The following is a 21,268-nucleotide window of genomic DNA, read 5'->3' as shown; positions in this document are numbered from 1 at the left end:
TCACCAGGCAGTTCTTTTTCACATTTACTAAATTGCACAGCATAGTTTGGGCTTTGTTATCACAAAGAGTGGAGGAACATTGAATTACTCACCAGAGTAACCATGAAGGGTTAGTTGAAAGCATATTTGACGGAAAAGGAAGATTAAGCAGCCAGCAGAGAAATTAGGCACCATAACAGCATATAAAAAGGTCTTCAATAGTAGATTGTCAAGTCACAGGGTTATAAGTTACAGAATCATTGGTAATACATTTTTGAAAACCTTAGTCTGTCCTCATTGGTTCAGAGAAACGAGCATGTCCATTACGGTTTTTCATATTCCTTTAAATTCTTGTATGAAGCTAATTTATGCACATACAATTTAGCATATTTTCCTATTTTGTTGAAGATAAGGTCTAAAGTGTGTGCTCTTTCAAAACCTTGAAACTGCTTTAAGCGTTAAAGCTGCAAATATCAGTGACTGGAATTCAAGTTTTTTCACCCAAGGGAACGTTGCTGATCTATAAATACGCATCATTAGAAATTCATTTTGATCAAAAGCATGAATGCTAAGGGACCTGCTCTTCTCCAACTTAGTTATTTACACAGCTGAAACCGTATGTATGTGGAATACCTAAAAGACAACTTTTTTAAAGGTTTTGTTACTTTTTAATCTATCCAAATTATTATATATCTTAATTGGAAAACGTGACATCACATGTTTTCCTTAAAATCTAAATGATGGTCCTACATTGTTATCCAAATTTCCAAGTTTAATCCCATGTGACCGTCAATATGAGTCCAAACTATGACAATGTTTGTCAAATGTTTGTACACTAACTAGAACTCAAGTTACAGATAGAGATCATTTGAACCAAGTGCATCCATCGTACAAAGACGTAACAAAGATTTAGACATTGTTGTCGAAAAACTATTTTTAATTGATTTGTCTTTTTTTCATTTAATTGAATAATCAGGTAAGGATTATAATGTTCACTTGGATGCTAACTTGTTTGCTAGCTTGTTTATCGATACATATCAAAACAACAAAAAATATAGATAAATAAAGTTATTAATTTAAATACTTTTCACCTATGGTGGCAAGCTAAAGAAATGACGACATAAAGATTCTGTCGTTACATAAAATCCTGAAGGCTGTTTATATGGTTTTTCATCTAAAAAACATTTAAAAATTACATCTTTGTATTTGGATTTAGTTAGGGTTTATGTCGCATTGGATCTCAGTGTATGAAATGTGTCACGTGATCCAGTCCATCCATAGAAGCATTTGTACTGTGACATGGCTAAAGTAAGGACAAGTTTGTTGTATCACTGGGTACTGGGTAAGAAGAGAAGTCCTGGGTGCAAAGACAAACAAGTAATCCAGTTCGCTGTGTAAGACCCGGCTGATATGCATATGGTGAGTATTCAATGCATAATGTGGATGGGGAGAGGTGCTACTCAATAAAGATGTCTTCAGTAGGATAGGAGAAGCCAATGTTCTCCTTGTAATACTGCTGGAATGCCCTCCTGTGGGATACCAGAGAAGAGAATACAGAGAGAATAGACAATAACATACAGCTCTTGCGTCGTATATTCTCACACTCTGACTGGATACAAAGTAAGGTTTTTTACAATTTCTAGCCTGACTGACATTATAGATATATTATTAAAATAAATAGCATAAGTATATAACTATTATTTTCTTTAAAATTCTGTAGATCCTTTACTTAAAGTCACAAGGAACTTCCATTTTGTGTTGATTCAGCAGGTCCCAATAGAAGAACGTAGTAGTGTTTATGAGCACTAGATTTCCTTTGGAACCCCTAACCGGGCCCAGGCCTGGACCTCCAGAAGCATGGTGTGGGACACTTTGCTCCACTCACTCATTTCGTGGCATGTGAAGTAGTCCCAAACACATCACTGTCAACCATGGACATAAACTATTTTTGCCCCTTCCATTCGGCAGAAGGCTGAGGTCCATCAGGACTAAGACCTCCCGTCACACTAACAGTTTCTTCCCGTTGGCAGTCAGGCTCATCAACAGAGCCCGTGTCCCCCCATGCCCCCCACTCTGTGTACATAAACTTTGGTACTTTCTCTTGTCACTTTCTGTTAGCTGGTGCACTTTGTTTATTTTTTTATTTTCATCTTCATTTCTTAACTTACTAACCCATAGCTTTAGCTTACTAACTCATAGCATATATTTTATCATATTTTTTATCTTATTCCCGCACTACGTTTTCTGTTGTTCAGTATTGTACTGTCTGCTGTCACGCACCAACCACCAAGTCAAATTCCATGTATGTCTGGCATATTATGGCAATAAACGATTCCTGATTGCTGTTTACAGAGGCTGCTGTTCAACACTGAGTTTAGGATTTATGGTTGTTGCCTTAACCTATGCTCTTAATGTGCTTCAGCGGGAACCATCTGTTGCATAGGACATTAATAGTTCCTTACAGTAACTTTAAGTAAAATATACAATATCTTGCCTTCTATTAATCTGATCACATATTTTGTACATACGATCTTAAAGTAATAAAACAATTTTGCTTTTAAATGAATATAATTATTAAACATTACTAATAATATAGGGGTATAACAGTGTAGAAGTATAAAGTAGCATAAACTGGAGATACTCAAATGAGGGTCAAGTACTAAATGTACCTTTCAGAATACTCCAATCGTAAAAGTCAGAAATGATGTACACAACAGAATAGAAATGATCACAGCACACAATAGGTCCTACCCCACAGACTCAGCCAAAGGATGTGATGTTGTCTCTGACATCATCACATGACAGGCAAAACGCTGTTGGTCAGGATGTTTGGTGATGATACCAAAATACCTGCAGTGGAACGATCAGCATTGCTCAGAAAATGTACAAATATTAGTAGAGTCAAACCGGTTAATCGAATGTAGCAAGCGATGAGATCAAGTGGTCCGACTCACTTGCTGTGTTTTGGATGACAGCCACAGAATGAGATGTTCTTCAACTGGAAGAAATGGAAACACTGGTCGCCCTGATAGACGGACACACAGAGCAAGACATAAATGTTTTAAGTCCTAAATGTTCTATCTGGGATGTTTATTAAAATTGTCTTAAAAAATACATGAGCTGCACTTACCCTATGTACAGAGTGACACTGGTCTTGGACACTGATCTTCACACCCTTTACACTAACCTCCAGCACACAAGCCAAAGGAGTCTGACCTCCTGACCGCCTGTTAGACGCCACCTGTAAACACAAATAGTCAGTAAATCAGATAATAAAAATACATACATTAGGAGAAAAGGGGAAAGGAATTTTGTCTCCTTACGGGTTAAGCTGGAAGCTTTAAGTGTCCTGTAATGTTTTTAATAAGTATTTGAACCCTGCAACAGGAAAAGCGTTCAGCATTGCAGCAACACACTAAATTTGAGTCACTTAAAGGTTAAGTGGATCGTTTTGGCTTTCTTGGGCTTGGCTTTGAGATCCAGCCTACACCCCCTCGCAATAGGGAGAGGCAGAGATGATTTGATTCATTGGACAAACGTAGGCTTCATTTTATGTGTGGTCAAACGTATCTCAGTTAGGTTTTAAAATAACAAATACGGATGTTACGTGACAACTCCACGTTTAAATTGGAATAACCACAGAAGATACATGACAAATAAATCAGTATAGTGACTTCCGGTTCCGTGGACAAGAACATCAGTCTACTATACAGACGTGTGCTGTTTAACCATATGTCCAACTTGACCTCCAGATACAGGGGTGGTCTCTTATCTCTTGTCACAGCCTGATTTTGTTCGATATATAGAAATCACTTATTACTACTATTTTTATATTATATCTAGTTATGGTAAACAACAACAAGTAATGTTAAGATTTAGCATTCACTTTTCCAAAATATTTTCTTTGCAATGCAACGCTTACTTTACAGGTTTTGCATTCTTGACAATGTCAGAAAGAATGGTTAGGTCCTGTTGAGCAGTGTCTGTACCTTCTGCATTGCAGCACAAAGCATGTCATTGCCTTTGTGGATTGGGACCTGAACTGAACCCAGGAATTGCCCCAGGAACTGGTCTGTCCACCCATCTTTCTGGACTGCAAGAGCAAAAGAAAAAAAGAAGCTTTAATCATGAGATGATGTTTATGGTGGTGCTATTTTATCTTTTTCATTGCAGTTTTTTGCAATGTACCTTGGGTAGCATCTTTAGCCACCCTGACAGCATAGAAGGCAGGGAAGATGCCAGTAGCTCCGGTCCTCATGTTGTAACCTTGAGACCAAAGGTCCTCCGACTGGTTCAGCATTAACACTGGGTCATCTGTTTCTAGACACAGCTCGTCTGCATGACGGGGGACAAACCTAAAAAATGTACAGATTTTGGTTTTATGGGATTATTTGGACATGTCCCTATGAGTTTATGTATGTTCATATGTTTTGACCTGTAGACAGCTCTGTGGCTCTGTTCTCTCTCCACTCCATCCAAAACACAGGAGAACACACCAAATGACCCAGCACCTGAATAATAAAGCATTGTGTCACTCATATGATATCATCTTTTAATGAAAAATACTCAAGTGATCCAATTTTGAGACCGAATTCTAAAGTTTAAATGGCCACCACTCCTATGCACAAATGGATATCATTGATACTGACTATTGCTAGTGGTGAAATGAAAAAATATATTGGGCAGTGTGATAATGGGACAGTGTGATTTAACAATCAATTCACACAACTCAAAGGCACAAATAACAATACATCATAATTCACAAACACTGGTCTCAAATTAATCCAACTATGTTCACATTCCAACAATTATTTTTTTAACACACATCTACACACACTTGGGAAATGCCTACACATAGTATCAATATACGCTATATGGACTGGTATTGTTTTTTCTGTTTTGTGGTTCTAATCTAAAACATTGCATTTTATTTAAAATATTTCTTTAACAATTTTGCTATTGCTTCCTGGGACTAACTCTCAGGAAGGATTATTTTATTGCACACATGTGTATGTGACCAATAAATGCAATTCAATATGGTTTGAATTTGTGAAAAGTATAACAGCAAAAAGCTTGTCGGAGGGGAGCAGGAAAAAAAGGCAATTCATTCACCTGATGAACTGCCTAAAACTTTAGAGTCAGGTTTTTGAGAGTTACAATAGAAGATCAAATATAATAAATTAGCAAAAATACATTGATGTGATGAGTAAAGTTAATTTAACTATTACATAAACCCATCACATTGCCCCACTTGGAGCGGCTCATGCCGAGGCGGAGCCCCGGTTGCCTTCCTGGGGATCACAAATGGATCGCACGGAGGATTCCGGGACAGCTGATGCCTTTTCCTGGCCCTTCACCGTGGGATCCAGGCGCTCGTTTCCGGAGGCGGAGGCACGCTCCGCGGCTGCCTCCACCCCGGACGAGACGCCGCTCTCACGTTTTTCCGGCTCCGAGGAGCTGGACGTGGAGAGCGTAGAGGCAGCGGAGGCTGACGCCGAGGCGACTCATTCCCGCGCTGCCGCAAAAGAATTGCTGGAGGTCCTCACCCGAGCAGCTGACACATTACACATCAGCTGGCCGGCCAGTGAGCGGCAGCCGTCTGCCCCCGGTAGACTGCAGGAGCGGTTTTTACCTTCCCGCAGAGTGCCTTCACGCCAGTGCCTGCCGTTCTTCCCAGACGTCCACACTGAGGTGTCGGCGTCCTGGAGTAGGCCAGTGTCTGCTCGCGTGTACAACCCGCGTACGGCATTGTACTCGTCGTTAGCTGAGGCTAGGCGACATGGCTACGGAAGGATGCCGGCCGCGGAGGGGGCCCTGGCGAGCCATGTTTCCCCCGCGGTCGTGTCGTTGAGGACACCGGTATTGCCCACCAAGCCTTCGAGGACTACCTCGGTTCTGGTGGGCAGGGCTTACTCTGCGGCGGGGCAAGCGGCGTGCTGCCTGCACACGATGCCGCTTATCCAAGGGTATCAGGCAGAGCTGCTGGCCGACGTGGCTGAGGGGACGGAGCTAACGCTCGAGGCAGTAAGTGAGCTGAGGCACACGGCTGACCTCGCGTTACGAGCCACCAAAGAGACGGCGAAGTCCGTCGGCCGCCCCATGGCAGCCATGGTGGCTACGGAGCGGCACCTTTGGCTGAGCCACTCCGCACTGCAGGAGAAGGACAAGTCCTTTCTCCTGGATGCCCCTCTCTCCCCCACTACCCTCTTCGGAGGTGCCATTGGGGCTGTGGCGGATAAACTCCGCGCCGAGAGGTGGCAGGCGGAGGCGCTCGACTCTTTCGTTCCCCGACGACGCCACGTCCGCGGGGCCGCTCGAGGGCCATCGACGAGCTCTCACCACCTCGTGCAGCAGGAGAGCGTCGGGCCGCAGCACGGCACGCTCGGGCGAGGTTCTCTCGCAGCCGGTCTGGTCTGAGGACCGCCGCCGCGGAGATGACTTCGTCCAATAGGCCCTGACACCGTAGAGCGCGTCCTCCCCCCAGACAGAGAGTCAGGCTACTATAGCCGGTACTTCATCGTTCCAAAGAAGGATGGGGGTCTGCGTCCGATTCTGGATCTCCGCCGTTTGAACCGTGCTGTTGCGAAGCTGAGCTTCAAAATGATCACTCTCAAACAGATCGCGGCACAAATCAGGTCCGAGGACTGGTTTGTCACGGTGGATCTACAGGACGCTTATTTTCATATTCCCATCCTTCCCCGACACAGGAAGTTCCTTAGGTACGCTTTTGGGGGTAAAGCTTACCAGTACAAGGTCCTTCCTTTTGGCCTAGCCCTCTCGCCCCGTACGTTCACAAAATGCGTGGATGCAGCTCTGGCGCCGTTGCGTCTCCAGGGCATCCGTATTTTGAACTACTTGGACGACTGGTTGATTTTAGCGCCCTCCGAGCGCCGGGCGGCCCAACACCGTGATGTTGTGCTCGCCCATATCAACCGTCTCGGGCTGAGACTCAACACCAGGAAAAGCGTGCTGTCCCCAGCACGTAGGACCACTTTCCTGGGCGTAATTTGGGATTCGACCACGATGCGGGCACACCTGTCTCCCGCTTGGGTAGTTTCGATCCTCTCTGCTATTCAGCAGGCTAGGCTAGGCCAGCCACTCACTGTGAAACAGTTTCAGAGACTGTTAGGTCTCCTGGCAGCGGCATCTAATGTGATCCCCCGCGGCCTGTTACACTTGAGACCGCTACAGTGGTGGCTCAAGACCAAGGGATTCTCCCCAAGGGGGGACCAGCACCGCCTGATCAAGGTCACTCGGCGCTGCCTGAGGGCCTTGGTCATATGGAGGCACCCTGGGTTTCTAGCCCAAGGGCCCGTCTTAGGGGCGATCTGTCGCCGGGTCATCCTCACGACAGACGCTTCCCTCAACCAAGGGGGCAGACACCCTGTCGAGGCAGGGGCCGAGGCCCGGGGACTGGAGACTCCACCCGGAGATGGTGGAGTTCCTTTGGGGTCACTTCGGCCGCGCCGATGTGGACCTATTCGCCTCCGCAGAGACAACTCATTGTCCTCTGTGGTTCTCCCTCACGCACCCCGCCCCTCTCGGCTTGGATGCTTTGGGACAGGCATGGCCAAAAAGCATGCGCTTGTACGCTTTCCCCCCGGTTGCTCTGCTCCCAGGGGTTCTGGATAGGGTCCGGCAGGACGGAGTCAGCATACTGTTAGTAGCCCCGTTCTGGCCGGCCCGAGTATGGTTTGCGGACCTAATATCGCTTCTCGCAGGCCCCCCGGTGGAGATCCCCATCAGGTCGGACCTGCTGTCTCAGGCGTCGGGGTCCATAGTTCACCCCCGCCCGGAGCTTTGGAAGCTATGGGCGTGGCCCTTAAGGGGGCCCGCCCTTTAAGGTCCGGTTTCTCGACTGAGGTCGTAGAGAGCAAAACTCCTACTCCAGAGCCCCGCCACTAGGAGGGCGTATGCCGTAGATGGTGCCACCTGCTGTAGAAACAACTGCGGACCCAGTTAACTGCCCGGGGGGTTCAGTACTGGAGGTCCTGCTATGTTTCCACAGGTCTTCCCGTCTGCCTTTGGGGCATCTCTCTTCCTTTGTGGCACCCGATCCTCCGTTCCTGACGTCGGACCAGGCGTATAACAGAGCCGCAGCAAGTGAATGGTTATTGCCATGACACTTGCTTATGAATCGGCCGGTCAGCCCGCATCTTGGCTGTCCGGGCCCATTCTACTTGGGGTATGGCGGCTGCAGAAGCCCTCCTGTCGGGGATCTTACCCTCGCCTTGAGCACAGGTGCTCTCGTCGAGTGTGCGTTTTTGAAAACTTCACACCACGGTCACCCGCTCATATGGTGAGTGGGTATAAATGTTCCCACAGCGTCTTTACGCAGCTCGAGTTCCCTGATAGGGAACGTCTCTCGGTTACCTTCGTTCCCTGAAGGGAATGAGACGCTGCATAAAGTGTTCTGCCATACTCCCGGCCTGCCCGTGGCATCGATTCGGCCTTTCAGAGATGAATGGTCCTGCCCTTCGGGTCCCTTTGTAGCGCCCTGGTCCGGCGTCCCCGCTATGACGTACCAGCTCGCCATTGGTTGAATTTCACACGTGCTTCATGACGCGGTCACGCAGGGGCGTTCCCACAGCGTCTTTACGCAGCGTCTCGTTCCCTTCAGGGAACGAAGGTTACATACGTAACCGAGAGACGTTATCTCAACGGAGCCTAATCATTTTTTTCATTATTTTTTATTTAAATCAAAATATTTAGAGAATATACAAACCTGTGGTGCAGTAATGACTGCTGTTGTTGGAAAACAGGTTGTGGAACTTCTTACTTCTGGAAGCTCCTTGTCTTCCTCCATCAGGATCTTCCTCCTCTGAAGTTGTAGTTGATGTTACCTTGGACTGCTTGCAGATCCTTCCCACAACTTCTTCCCTCCTCTTCACCTCTTCCTCCCTCCTCCTCTTCACATCCTCTTCCCTCTTCATCTTCGTCTCATCCTCCACTTTTCCTTTGTTTTCCTCCTCTATCCTTCTGTCTAGAGCCAAAAACAAGGAAAAGCTTAGCAACAAAAAGCAAAAAGCATGGAAAAGGATAGTGAAGGTTCTACTTTTAAAGTAGATTGTTTGCTATTGGAGAAGTTGACAAAAAAAGATAAAGAACAACCTTAACTACAGTATTTTGCTTTTTTGACCTACTTGTTTATTCAAACAAACTTGACCAATAAAGCTTTTTCTATTATAATGTACTATGCCACTGAATATTCCTTAAAAAAAGTGATGGTTGTTTTACATTCTCAGTCATTGTAGCAAATCCTGGGAATATTGTACATTATATGGTAATTAACTACATAAATGTATTGTTTGAGTAAAGTGACTTTTCTGACGGTCATGCTTCCAAAGTGATAGACACTTACATTTCATGAACTTTAATAAACTGCTGGGGACTGAAAAGAGGTCAGCCATGTTAAAAAAAATCTGTACCTTGCTTCCTTGCTTCCTTTTTCCTCCTTTCCTCCTCATACTCTGGATCTTCCTCCTCATTGGCTGACTGATAGACCGTCTCTGCATCACTGTCATCATTGTAACTGCGCAAGCAGTCCTTGAGGCAGACCAGCTCTAACTGGGCGTGTTCATCGACAACCAGAGTGTATTTAATGGAGTCATAGTTTAACTGTGCCATAGCTTCCCTCTTTGGTGCAATCTGAGCAGCCGCACCATCTCCCTGAGTGACAGAAGTGGTGCCAGCCACCTCATTGTTATAGTCACCTTTTCCTGCCCTTGCCTCCACCTCTGATTTGGTACAGTCCACCTCAGCTTTTTCCTTATTTGTAAGGCAAGGGGTTGGACCAATCTTGATGTTCAAGCACGGAGTTGGATCTCCCTCGCTCTCTTCTTCGCTGATGTCTGGGTCGTTTCGGTGGACTTGAGGATGATGTACAGGCCCTGGTGGAGGTCCCTCTGTATCTGAGCTGAGGGACATTCTGTTTAACCTCCCCTCGCTGCTGGACAGGGAGAGGATTGAGGGGTTGTCTTGGATCCTTTCATGGTTTTGGCCTTAAAACACAATATGTTAGATACAACATAGTGGTTTAATATACGGAGTAACTTGTGAACTGCCTGCAAACAGAATGGGAATCAAAATGATTCATGAATACGATTACCTACACAACAAATTTCAGAGAGTTAAATTGACTCTGTGAGATGAATTTCTAACTCTAAGCCCAATTTTGTCAGTGTTAAATCAACACTCAACGAAGTGTTAACAATTTAACTCTGAATAAGTGTCAAAATAAATCTGCTCAGTGTTGAATACAACGTCATTTAGGTGATGCTTTTTTTTAACAAATGGAGTTTGCATTTTAGCCCAGGGATCAAGTCAGGGTTGGGTGTATTGCTCAGGGACACTTTGGCATGGAACATGGGTAAGCCAGGGTTCGAACCAACAACCCCTGTTGTTCTTGCCGCACCCTCACCACTCCCTGCGCCATATTACATGGAGTTAAGCCTGATACCAAGAGGTGTGACACTGTACAGTTATATTTCAATCCTATCAAAGAGTTAATTTAACTCTACTAAGTGTTGCAAATTAATCTGATCTTGACACTGGATAATGACTCCAGCTCTTTCGTACAATTGACTCTGTAAGAGTTGAATCTTTTTGAAGTGTGATTTCAACTCTGCACTTTAACACTTTTGCCTAACACCGGAAAATTAACTCTAAGGATTGTGCTGTGTAGGTTAGATATACCTTTTCTTAAAAAGTGATGTGGCATGATACAGATATTGAAAATAACAAACTAGTACTAGTTTTATTTAGTATAATATGTACCTACCACCTTGTGCTAAAGATGGGTTCCTTACCTTGATTATGGGTCTTGTCCTCGGTTCTTGGTGCTAGAGGCGTGCGTGGAACCACCATGGCTGTAAGATATACTTCTTGGTTGGACAGTATGTTATTGGGCTTCAGTACCCCTGCTTTGTTAACTCCTTTAGAACCTACTTTTCCTTTCCCATCAGCTCCCCAGATTTTTAGTCCATTTGTTTCTCTTGGCCTCTGATGTCCATTTTTCTCTTTCTCCTTCTCCCTGGACTGCTCACACAGCCTTCCACCTCTTCTATCTTCCTTCCCTGTTGTCCCTCCATTCTGACCTCTGGTGTCTCCAAGGCTCCTCTCTCTCATAGCTGGGGTTCCTTTTCCTCCTTTCCTTTGACTCCTTGCTGTGATATAGGACTGTGTGTGTGTGGACCCTGACACTAGTCTTTCTCGCAGTCGAGCTTGCGTCTCTACAGCAGCAGCCTGAGAGTTTGCTTTGCTGTTCACTCCGTTTGCGGTGGGTGGTTTCGGTGCCAGGCGGCGCATTTTTTGCTGAACTTTGTCCTCTGCTTTTGGTTGGACATCTGGGGGAGTCAGATCCCCTTTAAGATACACAGACATTTTTTTTCATCAGATTAAGAATAACGCAATCAGTTTTACACAGAAGGATTATCAAAGTAGCATTCAGTAGGCAGATAAGAATTACGTGAACTGAAAAAAAGCCCACAATTGATTTCAAATATTTGAGTATGTATTGCTCTCATTCTCATTCTCATGGATATATGGTTTGCTAGAGTACCAGTCAAAAGTGGGTCCAAACCTTTGACAGGTACAGTAAAATCAAGGCGGTCTGAGGCCAGGGGCCCATTCTAATTGCATTTTAGTCTAGTTTTAGTCACATTTAATGGCCATATTATTAAATAATTCTTCTTCCCTTCTCAGGCCCAGGGACCCCCTGTGTTGTGTCTACAACTGCATAATAGTCTAGTTTACACTTCTTAAGTTGTCCATTAGATATCCCCCCTAGGATAGGTCAATAGCAGGGTGGGGGAAATATTTTGACTTCATAAATTTGACAGAGGGGCCAGGTGTCACAGGTTCGGGCTGGTGCAGGTCGAAGAAGGCAGGACTCAAACGCAGGATTCAACGTTTACAGAAGGTGCTCTTTATTCACCAAACAAAACCTAGACGTGCTCCAACGACGAGTGACGTAAGACAATGACGCGACAAGGGACAACAGGCACACGGGGCTTAAATACACAAGGGAGGTGCAGGTGATTGGACACAGGTGGAAACACTCAGGCAATCACAGGACAAGGCAGGAAGTGAAGTTAACCCAAGACCACAAGGAACATGAAACTTCAAACTAAAACAGGAAGAGAGACCAAACCGTGACAGAACCCCCCCCTCAAGGACCGAATTCCAGACGGTCCTAAAGGGGAGCAGAACCGGAGAAAATCAGACAAGGGGAGGGAGGGTGGGGACCCGACGATCCTGGACCGCGCGGGGAACTCCGGGTGATGGCGGCCATATGTCGGGTCATTCGGGGGGGCGGCCGGAACAGCGGCCGGGCCTCAGGGTCTCGGGGGGTCTGGCGGGGCGGTGGCCGGGCGTCGTGCTCTGCGGCGGCATCGTCGTGGCGGGGGGCGCCGAGCTGTGCGGCTCGGGCGTCGTTGAGGCGGGGGGCGCCGAGCTGTGCGGCTCCGGCGTCGTCGAGGCGGGGGGCGCCGAGCTGTGCGGCTCCGGCGTCGTCGTGGCGTGGGGCTCCGGCCCAACCCCTGACCCCACCCCCCCTTCAAGGACCGACTTCCAGGCGGTCCCAAGAGGGTGGGAGGGAGGGGTCATGGTCGGGCGCCGCGGGGCCGGGACCGGGGGCGTGGTTCTCAGGGCAGGAACGGGCGCTGACGGTGGAGACGGGGGTCCTGGGGCCGCCTCGGGCGGAGACGGGGGTCCTGGGGCCGGTTCGGGCGGAGACGGGGGTCTTGGGGCCGGTTCGGGCGGAGACGGGGGTCTTGGGGCCGGTTCGGGCGGAGACGGGGGTCTTGGGGCCGGTTCGGGGGTCTTGGGGCCGGTTCGGGCGGGGACGGGGGTCCTGGGGCCGGTTCGGGCGGGGACGGGGGTCCTGGGGCCGGTTCGGGCGGAGACGGGGGTCCTGGGGCGGGTTCGGGGGGAGACAGGGGTCCTGGGGCGATGGTGTCGTACGTGGCCTGGATGTGGGCGGCCAGCTCCATCATCTGCTCCCAGCGTGCGCTGAGGACTTCGGGTCTTTAACGTTGAACCCTGCTGAGTCCTTCGGTGGTCGCGTCATTCTGTCACAGGTTCGGGCTGGTGCAGGTCGAAGAAGGCAGGACTCAAACGCAGGATTCAACGTTTACAGAAGGTGCTCTTTATTCACCAAACAAAACCTAGACGTGCTCCAACGACGAGTGACGTAAGACAATGACGCGACAAGGGACAACAGGCACACGGGGCTTAAATACACAAGGGAGGTGCAGGTGATTGGACACAGGTGGAAACACTCAGGCAATCACAGGACAAGGCAGGAAGTGAAGTTAACCCAAGACCACAAGGAACATGAAACTTCAAACTAAAACAGGAAGAGAGACCAAACCGTGACACCAGGAACAAATTGTGTTTGTGTGAGCCAATATAAATGACATATTAAAATCATTACATGAAAGGCTTTAGCTTCATGAGAACCAGCGACCTAAACGCAACACTTTGTTGTCTTTGTTTACTTGGCCAACGGAAACATCATGGTCCTTTATTGTTTCCACTGTGAAATTGCTTGTCCCAACAAGAGACCTCTTAACGTCCTACAATCGGTGCATTTGTTTTTGGGCTGGATCATGCCAACCAGCCATTCTCAACAGGACCCTCACTTTTTATTGAACAGTATTTTCTGTCTCTCCTCTTTTTTCGGTTGCATGACCAGTTTTTTCTCCTGTGTCTGTCCTCCCGGTTTTCTTCCACCTGCTCTGTGCCGCTGTTACACCGAAATCTGTGACCCATCAGAAACTGTGACCGCAGAGGGCGCTGTTTCACATCGTCTGCTCGTGCGTGCTAGACCACGGAGGGCGAAGAAGAGCGCCTACGCAAACGGCGTAAACGTTAATACATTACGTCCACGGAGGAAAGCATCATATTGTAGTGTTAAGAAAAGAAAGAACAAAATATTTAATGGACCAGCACATTGGCTACGTTGTCAGAATGTGTGACCCCACTGTAACTGCTGAGTTAAACTTCAAAATATTGTTTGGGGTTGTTATTTCATCTCTTCTCATCACTCTGGACACTATTGTCATTTCATATTTCAATTTTAACCTACTGAAATTTGACTAATTAATTCAGCAGTTATAGTGGGGTCACACATTCTGACGGCTGCTACTTGTCAGATATGGTGACCTCTGAGGTACTGGCTCTGTGAAGACTCCAAATAAGAAAATATGTTTCCAAATCCCAAACTACGGCCTGGTAACACTCTTCTGACACTTGATCCTATGTCATGATGACCTTCACTATCCCCATGTAAAGTTACATAAAATATTACTGTGTATTTTTTGAGAAAATCAAAGGTAAAGTTGCCGCCGTCTTGTAATGTGTTGCTCTTTTGCTTGACTGGGTTCGAATCCAGGTTGTGGCGATCTTTTAATAAATGTATGTTGTTTTATGTTTTATCTACCGAGGCAGACAACATGTGCCGCTGTCGGGGCACATGCACGCACGCGTAGCCAAACCAATAGGTTCAAAAACCAGTAGGCACGTAACAACGGCGTTTAGCGAGGAATAATCCTTTCTGCGGTACAACCCGGCTTCGTTCAGTTTACTTTTAAGAGTTCTCAAGCTGATGTTTACACCGTGTAGACTTGACATCATGTCCAAGATTACAGCATACGAGTGGCCCTCGTTAAAATATTGAACGCAATGATGCAGTATGTCTCGTGTTTCTGTCTGCTCCGCATCCTTTAAAAACTCCAAACACCGACCACACGTAACGCAAAACCGCATTAAGCTGTTCATTTGTTTGCGGGCAAAACGTCCCTCGGCCGCAGTCCATGTTCGGACGATCACCATGAACGTCCTTGTCGCCATAAACTCCACGACCAATGACAATTCAAAAACGCCGCGCTCAACACTTCCGTCACTTCCTTGTGGTACATTCCCTTTCCGTGAAGAATCTGTCATTTGTAAATTTGTTTCGGGATTGGTAAAAGTGTTTAGCGTCTTGTTAATTTGTTTTCTAAGATGTAAATTTGTTTTCTAAAATGTTAACTTTTAGACTGGTTTATGAAATATCTTCAATAAAGAAAATGTTTGCATAAGTATGTGAATAAGTATATTTGATACTTAATTTGTTGTTTCTTTACAAAAACTGGGTGTTTTGGTTTGTTGCCACAAGGCAACACTGTGCAGTTAAGTGATTGACCATAGTTAATGTTTTAGTTGTACTACTGATATAGAATGGGAATGGAAACAGGAACATTTAATGGGCGTACGGTTTAAAAATCAAGCTGTTAGGGCTGATCCATCTGACAGTGACAACGAGGACAGTGAGCAACATGTTTGCCAGACAGTTAGGAGGTCAGGGGTCAGTCAGTAGAACAATGTGTGTCATTCATTCATTAATTTTGAATATGATATTCATATTTGTACTTTCTTAGGATAACGCATGTCTGATGAAAGCGACAGTGAGTCTGTGGATCAAGATGAGGATGAAGACATAGTAGAGGTTGAAAATCCTCCCCGGTGAACACCCCACCATACATTTCTGTGCTCGCCCTGGCATTTCTAATGATATGATGTCTCCCCCTTCAGTATTTTAAGACATTCTTCAGGTTATTGTAGGCCAGTCGAATGTATATGCCATACAATGTGACACAAACAAGCCCTTTAAGTTGACATGTTTTGTATGTAGATTTTGTACATACAGTGTTGGTAATTTCATTTCTTTGTTTAATATTTTTGTATTTATGTTTGGATCCATTTGTGGTTAATGTCCTCAAAATGAACTATTTTCTAAATGCCTACATTGCTTTTTTGACTTATTTCACTTTATATATACAAGTTGCCCTGAGGCAACAAACCAAAATCAAGTTAGAGGGTGGGGGCATACAATTTATGGTTGATAAAAGCTCCCCAAATATGGGATGAAATATGTTTTAACCCCAAAATAAAGTCATGCCAATGAAGGAAAATTAAAAAGAACTATGAAGAGAGAGTTCAACAGGGCGTAAAACCGTTGAGAGGTCAAAAGGCACTGCGGCCCTGCACCGCCACCGCTTCTCGGCCAACCCTGCCCCCGGTGGAACTGTTCTCCGGGGCAGACAGTCCTCAGAGCGACCCAACCTCGTTGCATCCCCAGGGCGTTGACTAACTGCAGCCGATGGAGTTTAGCGCGCGAGTCAGATGGTGCAACAAAACCCTGTAGTGCAATAAAAGTGAAAGCTGACGCGTGCCGGCTGAGGTGCGATCCCAGCCCGTTGGGATCGGGCCCAGCATTAGCTCGTGCAATAGGACCCCGGAATATGGTGAACTATGCCTGGGCAGGCCGAAGCCAAGACCGTATCAGTCCTGATGTGCAAATTGGTCGTCAGATCTAAGTATAGTGGTGATGGACTAATCGAACTATCTAACAAGTGGTACCCTCCAAAGTTTCCCTCAGGAACGCTGGAAAACCCCCAGAAAAGTTGTGAGTCAAATCCGAAGTTGGAATCCGCTAAAGTGTGAGCAACACTCCCTATTGGCACAATTGACAAGATCACGACTCTTTGCTGTCCTGGCTTGTAAATGGTGGAATGAGCTTTCAGATGACACCAGGAGACTTTACATGTTTCGCCACTAAAGACACACCTCTTCAGAGTATACCTTGACTAAAAGACACAAAACAAATTGTAGGACTTTAATTGTACTAATATTATGGTGAGATAGTAATAGAGGAGGTCAACGTGAAACAGGATGAAGTGTCAGAAGAGTGTTACTTAGCTTCTGATTTAAAGAGAGTTTAAATATTGAAAAAAGACACTTAAAATGATGATCACAGACCCATTTACCGTAATACCTTAAATAGAGGCGCATTTCATTTTGAAATGCGGACAGTGCGGTCTAGGATGACGTCATCATGACACTTTAATAACCGCCGTACGGGGTCCGAACATTGCCCATGTTAGGTGCATGCAAATTTAAAAAACGAAAGGTATTTAGACTTCCTCACCACCTATTTTTGTCTCATCTCGTTAACGAAATTTAGCATAGATTTAGTCATAGTTTTGATTTTTTAAGATCCGTTTTTGTCTTGGTCATGGGAAAAAGGTTGTTGACAAAAACCATGATGAAAAATATTCATTAAAAGCTGGCTATTAGCCAGCTTAAATTAACTTTAAGATTGAAGCCAGGCTATCTCGAAGCCGATCCTCAAACTGTCATGTCGCAGGCAAAGGCAGAAGCTGGAAGCACAAAATGTATTTTTAATAAATCAAAAGTCTAAAGCTCAAAAACACAAAAACCAATGAGCGACATCTACAGACGTGACAAACGTGACGACATGTACCATGCACAATGACATGACAAGGGACACAAGACACACAGGGCTTAAATACACAAGGGAGGTGCAGGGGATTGGACACAGGTGGAAACAATCATGGGCACTGCAGACAATGGCCGTTTCTCAATATGCGTTCTTGTGTGGACTTTTGTTCTCGTGGACTCGTGAAACGTCATCAGTCGCAGCCCGAGTACTGTTCCAATTCTCAAGTCCGCATCTGGCCGAGAACGGTCATAATACCCGAATGTGGCTCGCCCCGCCCATTTTACCGGGCATGCATCGGAGCAGGCTCGTCTGTTCTTGTGAGAGACATATATCCCAGAATGCATTTCACCTCAGCAACAGGCAACAACGACAGAGGAAAATAAACACAACTTTATGTCGAAGTTTATAAATACTACTTTTTTTAGGTAACGTAATGTAATTTTCTGACTGAATAGTAAAATGTTTAAGTCAAAAACTAAAATAAAAACGTATTAGCAAGACCAGCTGACGTGGTGACGTCATCAAGTCAGCTGCTGTTCCAACTGCGGAAATGACCGTTCTCCGTTCTCCGTTCTCCCGAACCTGCGAGTCAGGACTGCCGAGTCTGTCTCCCGAGTCTATTCTCGCGGGAACGCGAGTCCGTTCTCGCCGTCTTAGGTATTGAGAAACGGCCAATAACCGGGGAAGACAGGACAAGGCAGGAAGTGAAGCTAACCCCAGTAACAAGAGACATGAAACTACAAAGTAAAACAGGAAGAAAGCCCAAACCGTGATACAAACAAGCTTGTTACTTCGAACCAGACCTCTGTAATGCGACTGATGACGAGAGAGAGAAAAGTCGATCACAAAACCATCATCATCGTAAAAAGGCAAATAAACTCTAAGGAGTAGCCTTTGTTTTATCTATATATTTAGATGATCATAAACGCATATGAGGAAGACTAAACTATGTATATTTGAATCATTTCTTTTGTATGAATTGAATGTATTGTACACCCTTTACGCTGTTCTTCCTGTATGCATGACATTTATTGTAGTCTCTCCATCACAACTGAGGGATCCTTCTCTTTCGTTCTCACTAAGGTTTCTCCCCATGAAAGTGTTTTTAATTTTTTTGGGGGGGGGGAGTTTTTCCTGAGCCAATGTGAGGGTTTGGGGACAGGGGATGTTGCATGTTTACAGACTGTAAAGCCCTCTGAGCCACATTTGTGATTTTGGGCTATAGAAAATATATTAAAAAGTTAATTGAATACTTACTTACTTCTAAGTAATCATGGCAAATTCGAACCTTCTGATCTCACTTCCTCCTTGGTGTCCTGTTACGCTTTGAAGCTTGCAGTTATTGTGGACATTCCACAGATGTTTCATTGTTTCTTAGTGAATGGCGACCACCGCAACTTCCTCTGCCTTTCATGGTATGACAAGAATGATATCACTAAAGAAACTGTAAAATATCGGATGATGGTCGACATCTTTTGCAAAGCACCATGCAGCTCCAGCTGTGGCTATCTACAGGCTGCGAGCCATCAGAAAATGTCAATACCCCACCAACAGACAGATAGCGCCTCGGAAAATAAAGATCCCGGATGCCCTTAGTATGAATAGTCATCATATATTCGTTTCCACTTCTGCTTGTGTGGACGGAAATGATTTTGTTCACGATGCTTCACGAAGATCTTTTATGAAACACTTAAATCGCAAGAGAGCTTTAAATGTTAGTTCATTGATCATATTTAATTCTGCAAAAGATTAACTGTATTTGAAGTGATTGAAATACATCATGACATTGTTCATTTATTTGCCATTTAGTGTTCATACCTGTAATATGTGGGGAGGGGGAACAGGTATCCTTCCAGCTGTCCTTCTTGCCTAAGGAGTTGTTGTTAATGGAGTCCTGGATAGAGTTGGTGGAACAGAGACACATAATTGGGTTATCATACACACCTACAAAGACATATACAGATGGGGTGTTGTTCACAGTTTAGCCTGAGGGGTTAATCCATAACTCTTGTATGCTAACTGTAGTCCAGCTGAGAGGATTATATAAAAATACACGGAGGACAGGGATCTGATGAGTAAGATTCCACCAGAAAAATCAAGACTTTACTAAATGATACATCATACGCTATACACTAGTGTTTTACCGTGGCTGTTGAAAAGTAAAATGTCAACACCAGTTACATTTCTCCTAATGTTTATTTTCCTGTTTAATTTATTTGTTTCATCCATTTATAAATCAATAGATTGCATCGTTCTTTGTCAGGTCGCCACCCTCAGGAGGCGTCGGTGTGTTGGCACCAACCAGCACTCGAGGGGGTCGGACGTCAGCACGGAGGTGAAAGCAGGGCCCAGCTGCGTCTCATCCACAATCACCCACCTGTTGCTGCCTTCCAATCAGGGGAGGTATTTAGGAGCGGTCCCGAAGCCTCGTCCCCGCCGGATTGTTAGTCTTGTTTGTGAGTCAGACCGACAACTCAGGTCGAAGAACAGCAAGAAGTCAGAGGCCGCTGTTCTAAAACTAACCAGTGTCCTGTCTTCCTCTTTTCACCCAGGCACCTGAACGGGCCGCATGGCCCACGCACCTCCCCGGGAATCCCGCTCACTGTTTTTCCCCACCTCTGGAATCCGGGACCGCCGTCACCACCCCGTCACCTCCTAGTCCGGTGCCTCTTTTTCACGAATAAAGTACATGGTGATTAACAAATCTGCGTTTGGGTCTTTTCCAGTGGAGGCAATACGTGACAGAACAATCCGGCCAAAGACATGGACCCAGCAGATCTACAATCTGTCCGCGGGGCCGTCACCAATCAAGGAGCCCTGCTAGATCAACACAGCCTAGCACTTCAGGAGATCATGAAGGGACTACAGGAGCTCTCAACCAGTGTCGCCGGGATACAACACCGACTCAGCGCCCCGGTTGGTCCTCCGGCTCCGGCTCCAGATCCTGCTCAAACACCGCCAGTGCCAGTCCCTCCCTACCATCGGGAGCCACAGGTTCCTACCCCGGAGAGGTACGATGGCGACCTCGGCAGCTGTCGAGCCTTCCTACTACAATGTGGGTTGGTCTTCGACCAACAACCAACTTCATTCGCCACGGACGGGTCAAAGATTGCTTTTGTGATTGGACTACTACGTGGAAAAGCCTTAGAGTGGGCCTCAGCGGTATGGGAGACACAGAGTAATGTGGCAAGTACCTACCCAATGTTCACCTCAGAGATGCGTAAATTATTTGACCACCCGGTGCGTGGTAGAGACGCATCCAAGAGACTATACGCGCTGCGGCAAGGTACCCGAGGCGTCGCAGACTACGCCATTGAGTTCCGGACGCTAGCCGTTGAAAGCGGATGGAACGATGAGGCCTTAGAATCTGTTTTTTATAACGGATTAAGTAGCCAGATCAAGGACGAATTGGTTTCATACCCTGAACCAGAGACTTTAGAGGATCTGGTTCAATTGGCGATTCGGGTAGATAACCGATGCCGGGAGCGACAGAGAGAAAGGAGGCGCAGCGAGTCACCCCTCCCCCGAAGGGTAGCAGCCTCATATTCTGTTGGAGGGGGACCTCCCAGGTACAACGCCAGATCACCAGCGGGGACCAACAATGAAGAGAGGCCCCGAGCATGAGCCCATGCAACTAGGCCGATATCACCTTGACGAAGAGGAGCGGCGGCGCCGGTTTGACAACAACAGCTGTCTTTTCTGCGGGCTACAAGGACACTACCGTTCCTCCTGTCCTCGGCGCTCATCAAACAGGAGGGCTCGCTAGATGTGGAGAGAATACTAGCGAGCCAAGTACCCATATCTCCCAACCCCCGGTCCAGAGCACCACTGCACGCCACGCTCTCAACAAAAGGTCAGTCTTTTCGATTTCAAGTTTTAATCGATTCTGGGGCAGACGACAGTTTTATTGATGCTGATGTGGTGAGACAACTGGGCCTCAACACCACTCCTCTGGAGGGGGCTGTTGAGGCTGCTACTCTTGACGGCAGGCTGCTGGCCAGG

The 21,268-nt window shown here is 46.2% G+C and overlaps 1 protein-coding gene across 3 annotated transcripts in view; it reads right to left on the bottom strand.

Annotated features, from left to right (window-relative positions):
- Positions 1-458: 458 nt before the first annotated feature.
- The window catches only part of LOC119195796 (C-Jun-amino-terminal kinase-interacting protein 1-like), a 40,011-nt gene continuing 19,201 nt past the window's right edge, over positions 459-21,268 (bottom strand). For 2 of the 3 annotated variants that reach the window (XM_037451058.2, XM_037451059.2), the window contains exons 2-12: positions 19,085-19,160; positions 10,788-11,342; positions 9,408-9,980; positions 8,705-8,962; positions 4,415-4,490; positions 4,168-4,334; positions 3,969-4,072; positions 3,110-3,220; positions 2,934-3,004; positions 2,731-2,829; positions 459-1,508 (exon numbers count right to left, since the gene is read on the bottom strand). In XM_037451058.2, coding sequence (XP_037306955.1) covers positions 1,436-1,508; positions 2,731-2,829; positions 2,934-3,004; positions 3,110-3,220; positions 3,969-4,072; positions 4,168-4,334; positions 4,415-4,490; positions 8,705-8,962; positions 9,408-9,980; positions 10,788-11,342; positions 19,085-19,160 — 2,163 coding nt within the window. In that variant the 3' untranslated portion in view covers positions 459-1,435. The remainder of the gene's footprint in view (positions 1,509-2,730; positions 2,830-2,933; positions 3,005-3,109; positions 3,221-3,968; positions 4,073-4,167; positions 4,335-4,414; positions 4,491-8,704; positions 8,963-9,407; positions 9,981-10,787; positions 11,343-19,084; positions 19,161-21,268) is intronic. The other variant, XM_037451060.2, reaches the window with a different exon arrangement.

This window comes from Pungitius pungitius, chromosome 6 (genome assembly GCF_949316345.1).
Source record: "Pungitius pungitius chromosome 6, fPunPun2.1, whole genome shotgun sequence".
Taxonomy (NCBI): domain Eukaryota; kingdom Metazoa; phylum Chordata; class Actinopteri; order Perciformes; family Gasterosteidae; genus Pungitius; species Pungitius pungitius.
Note: the sequence above shows the minus strand (reverse complement) of the source record. Positions and strands in the feature narration are given on the sequence as shown.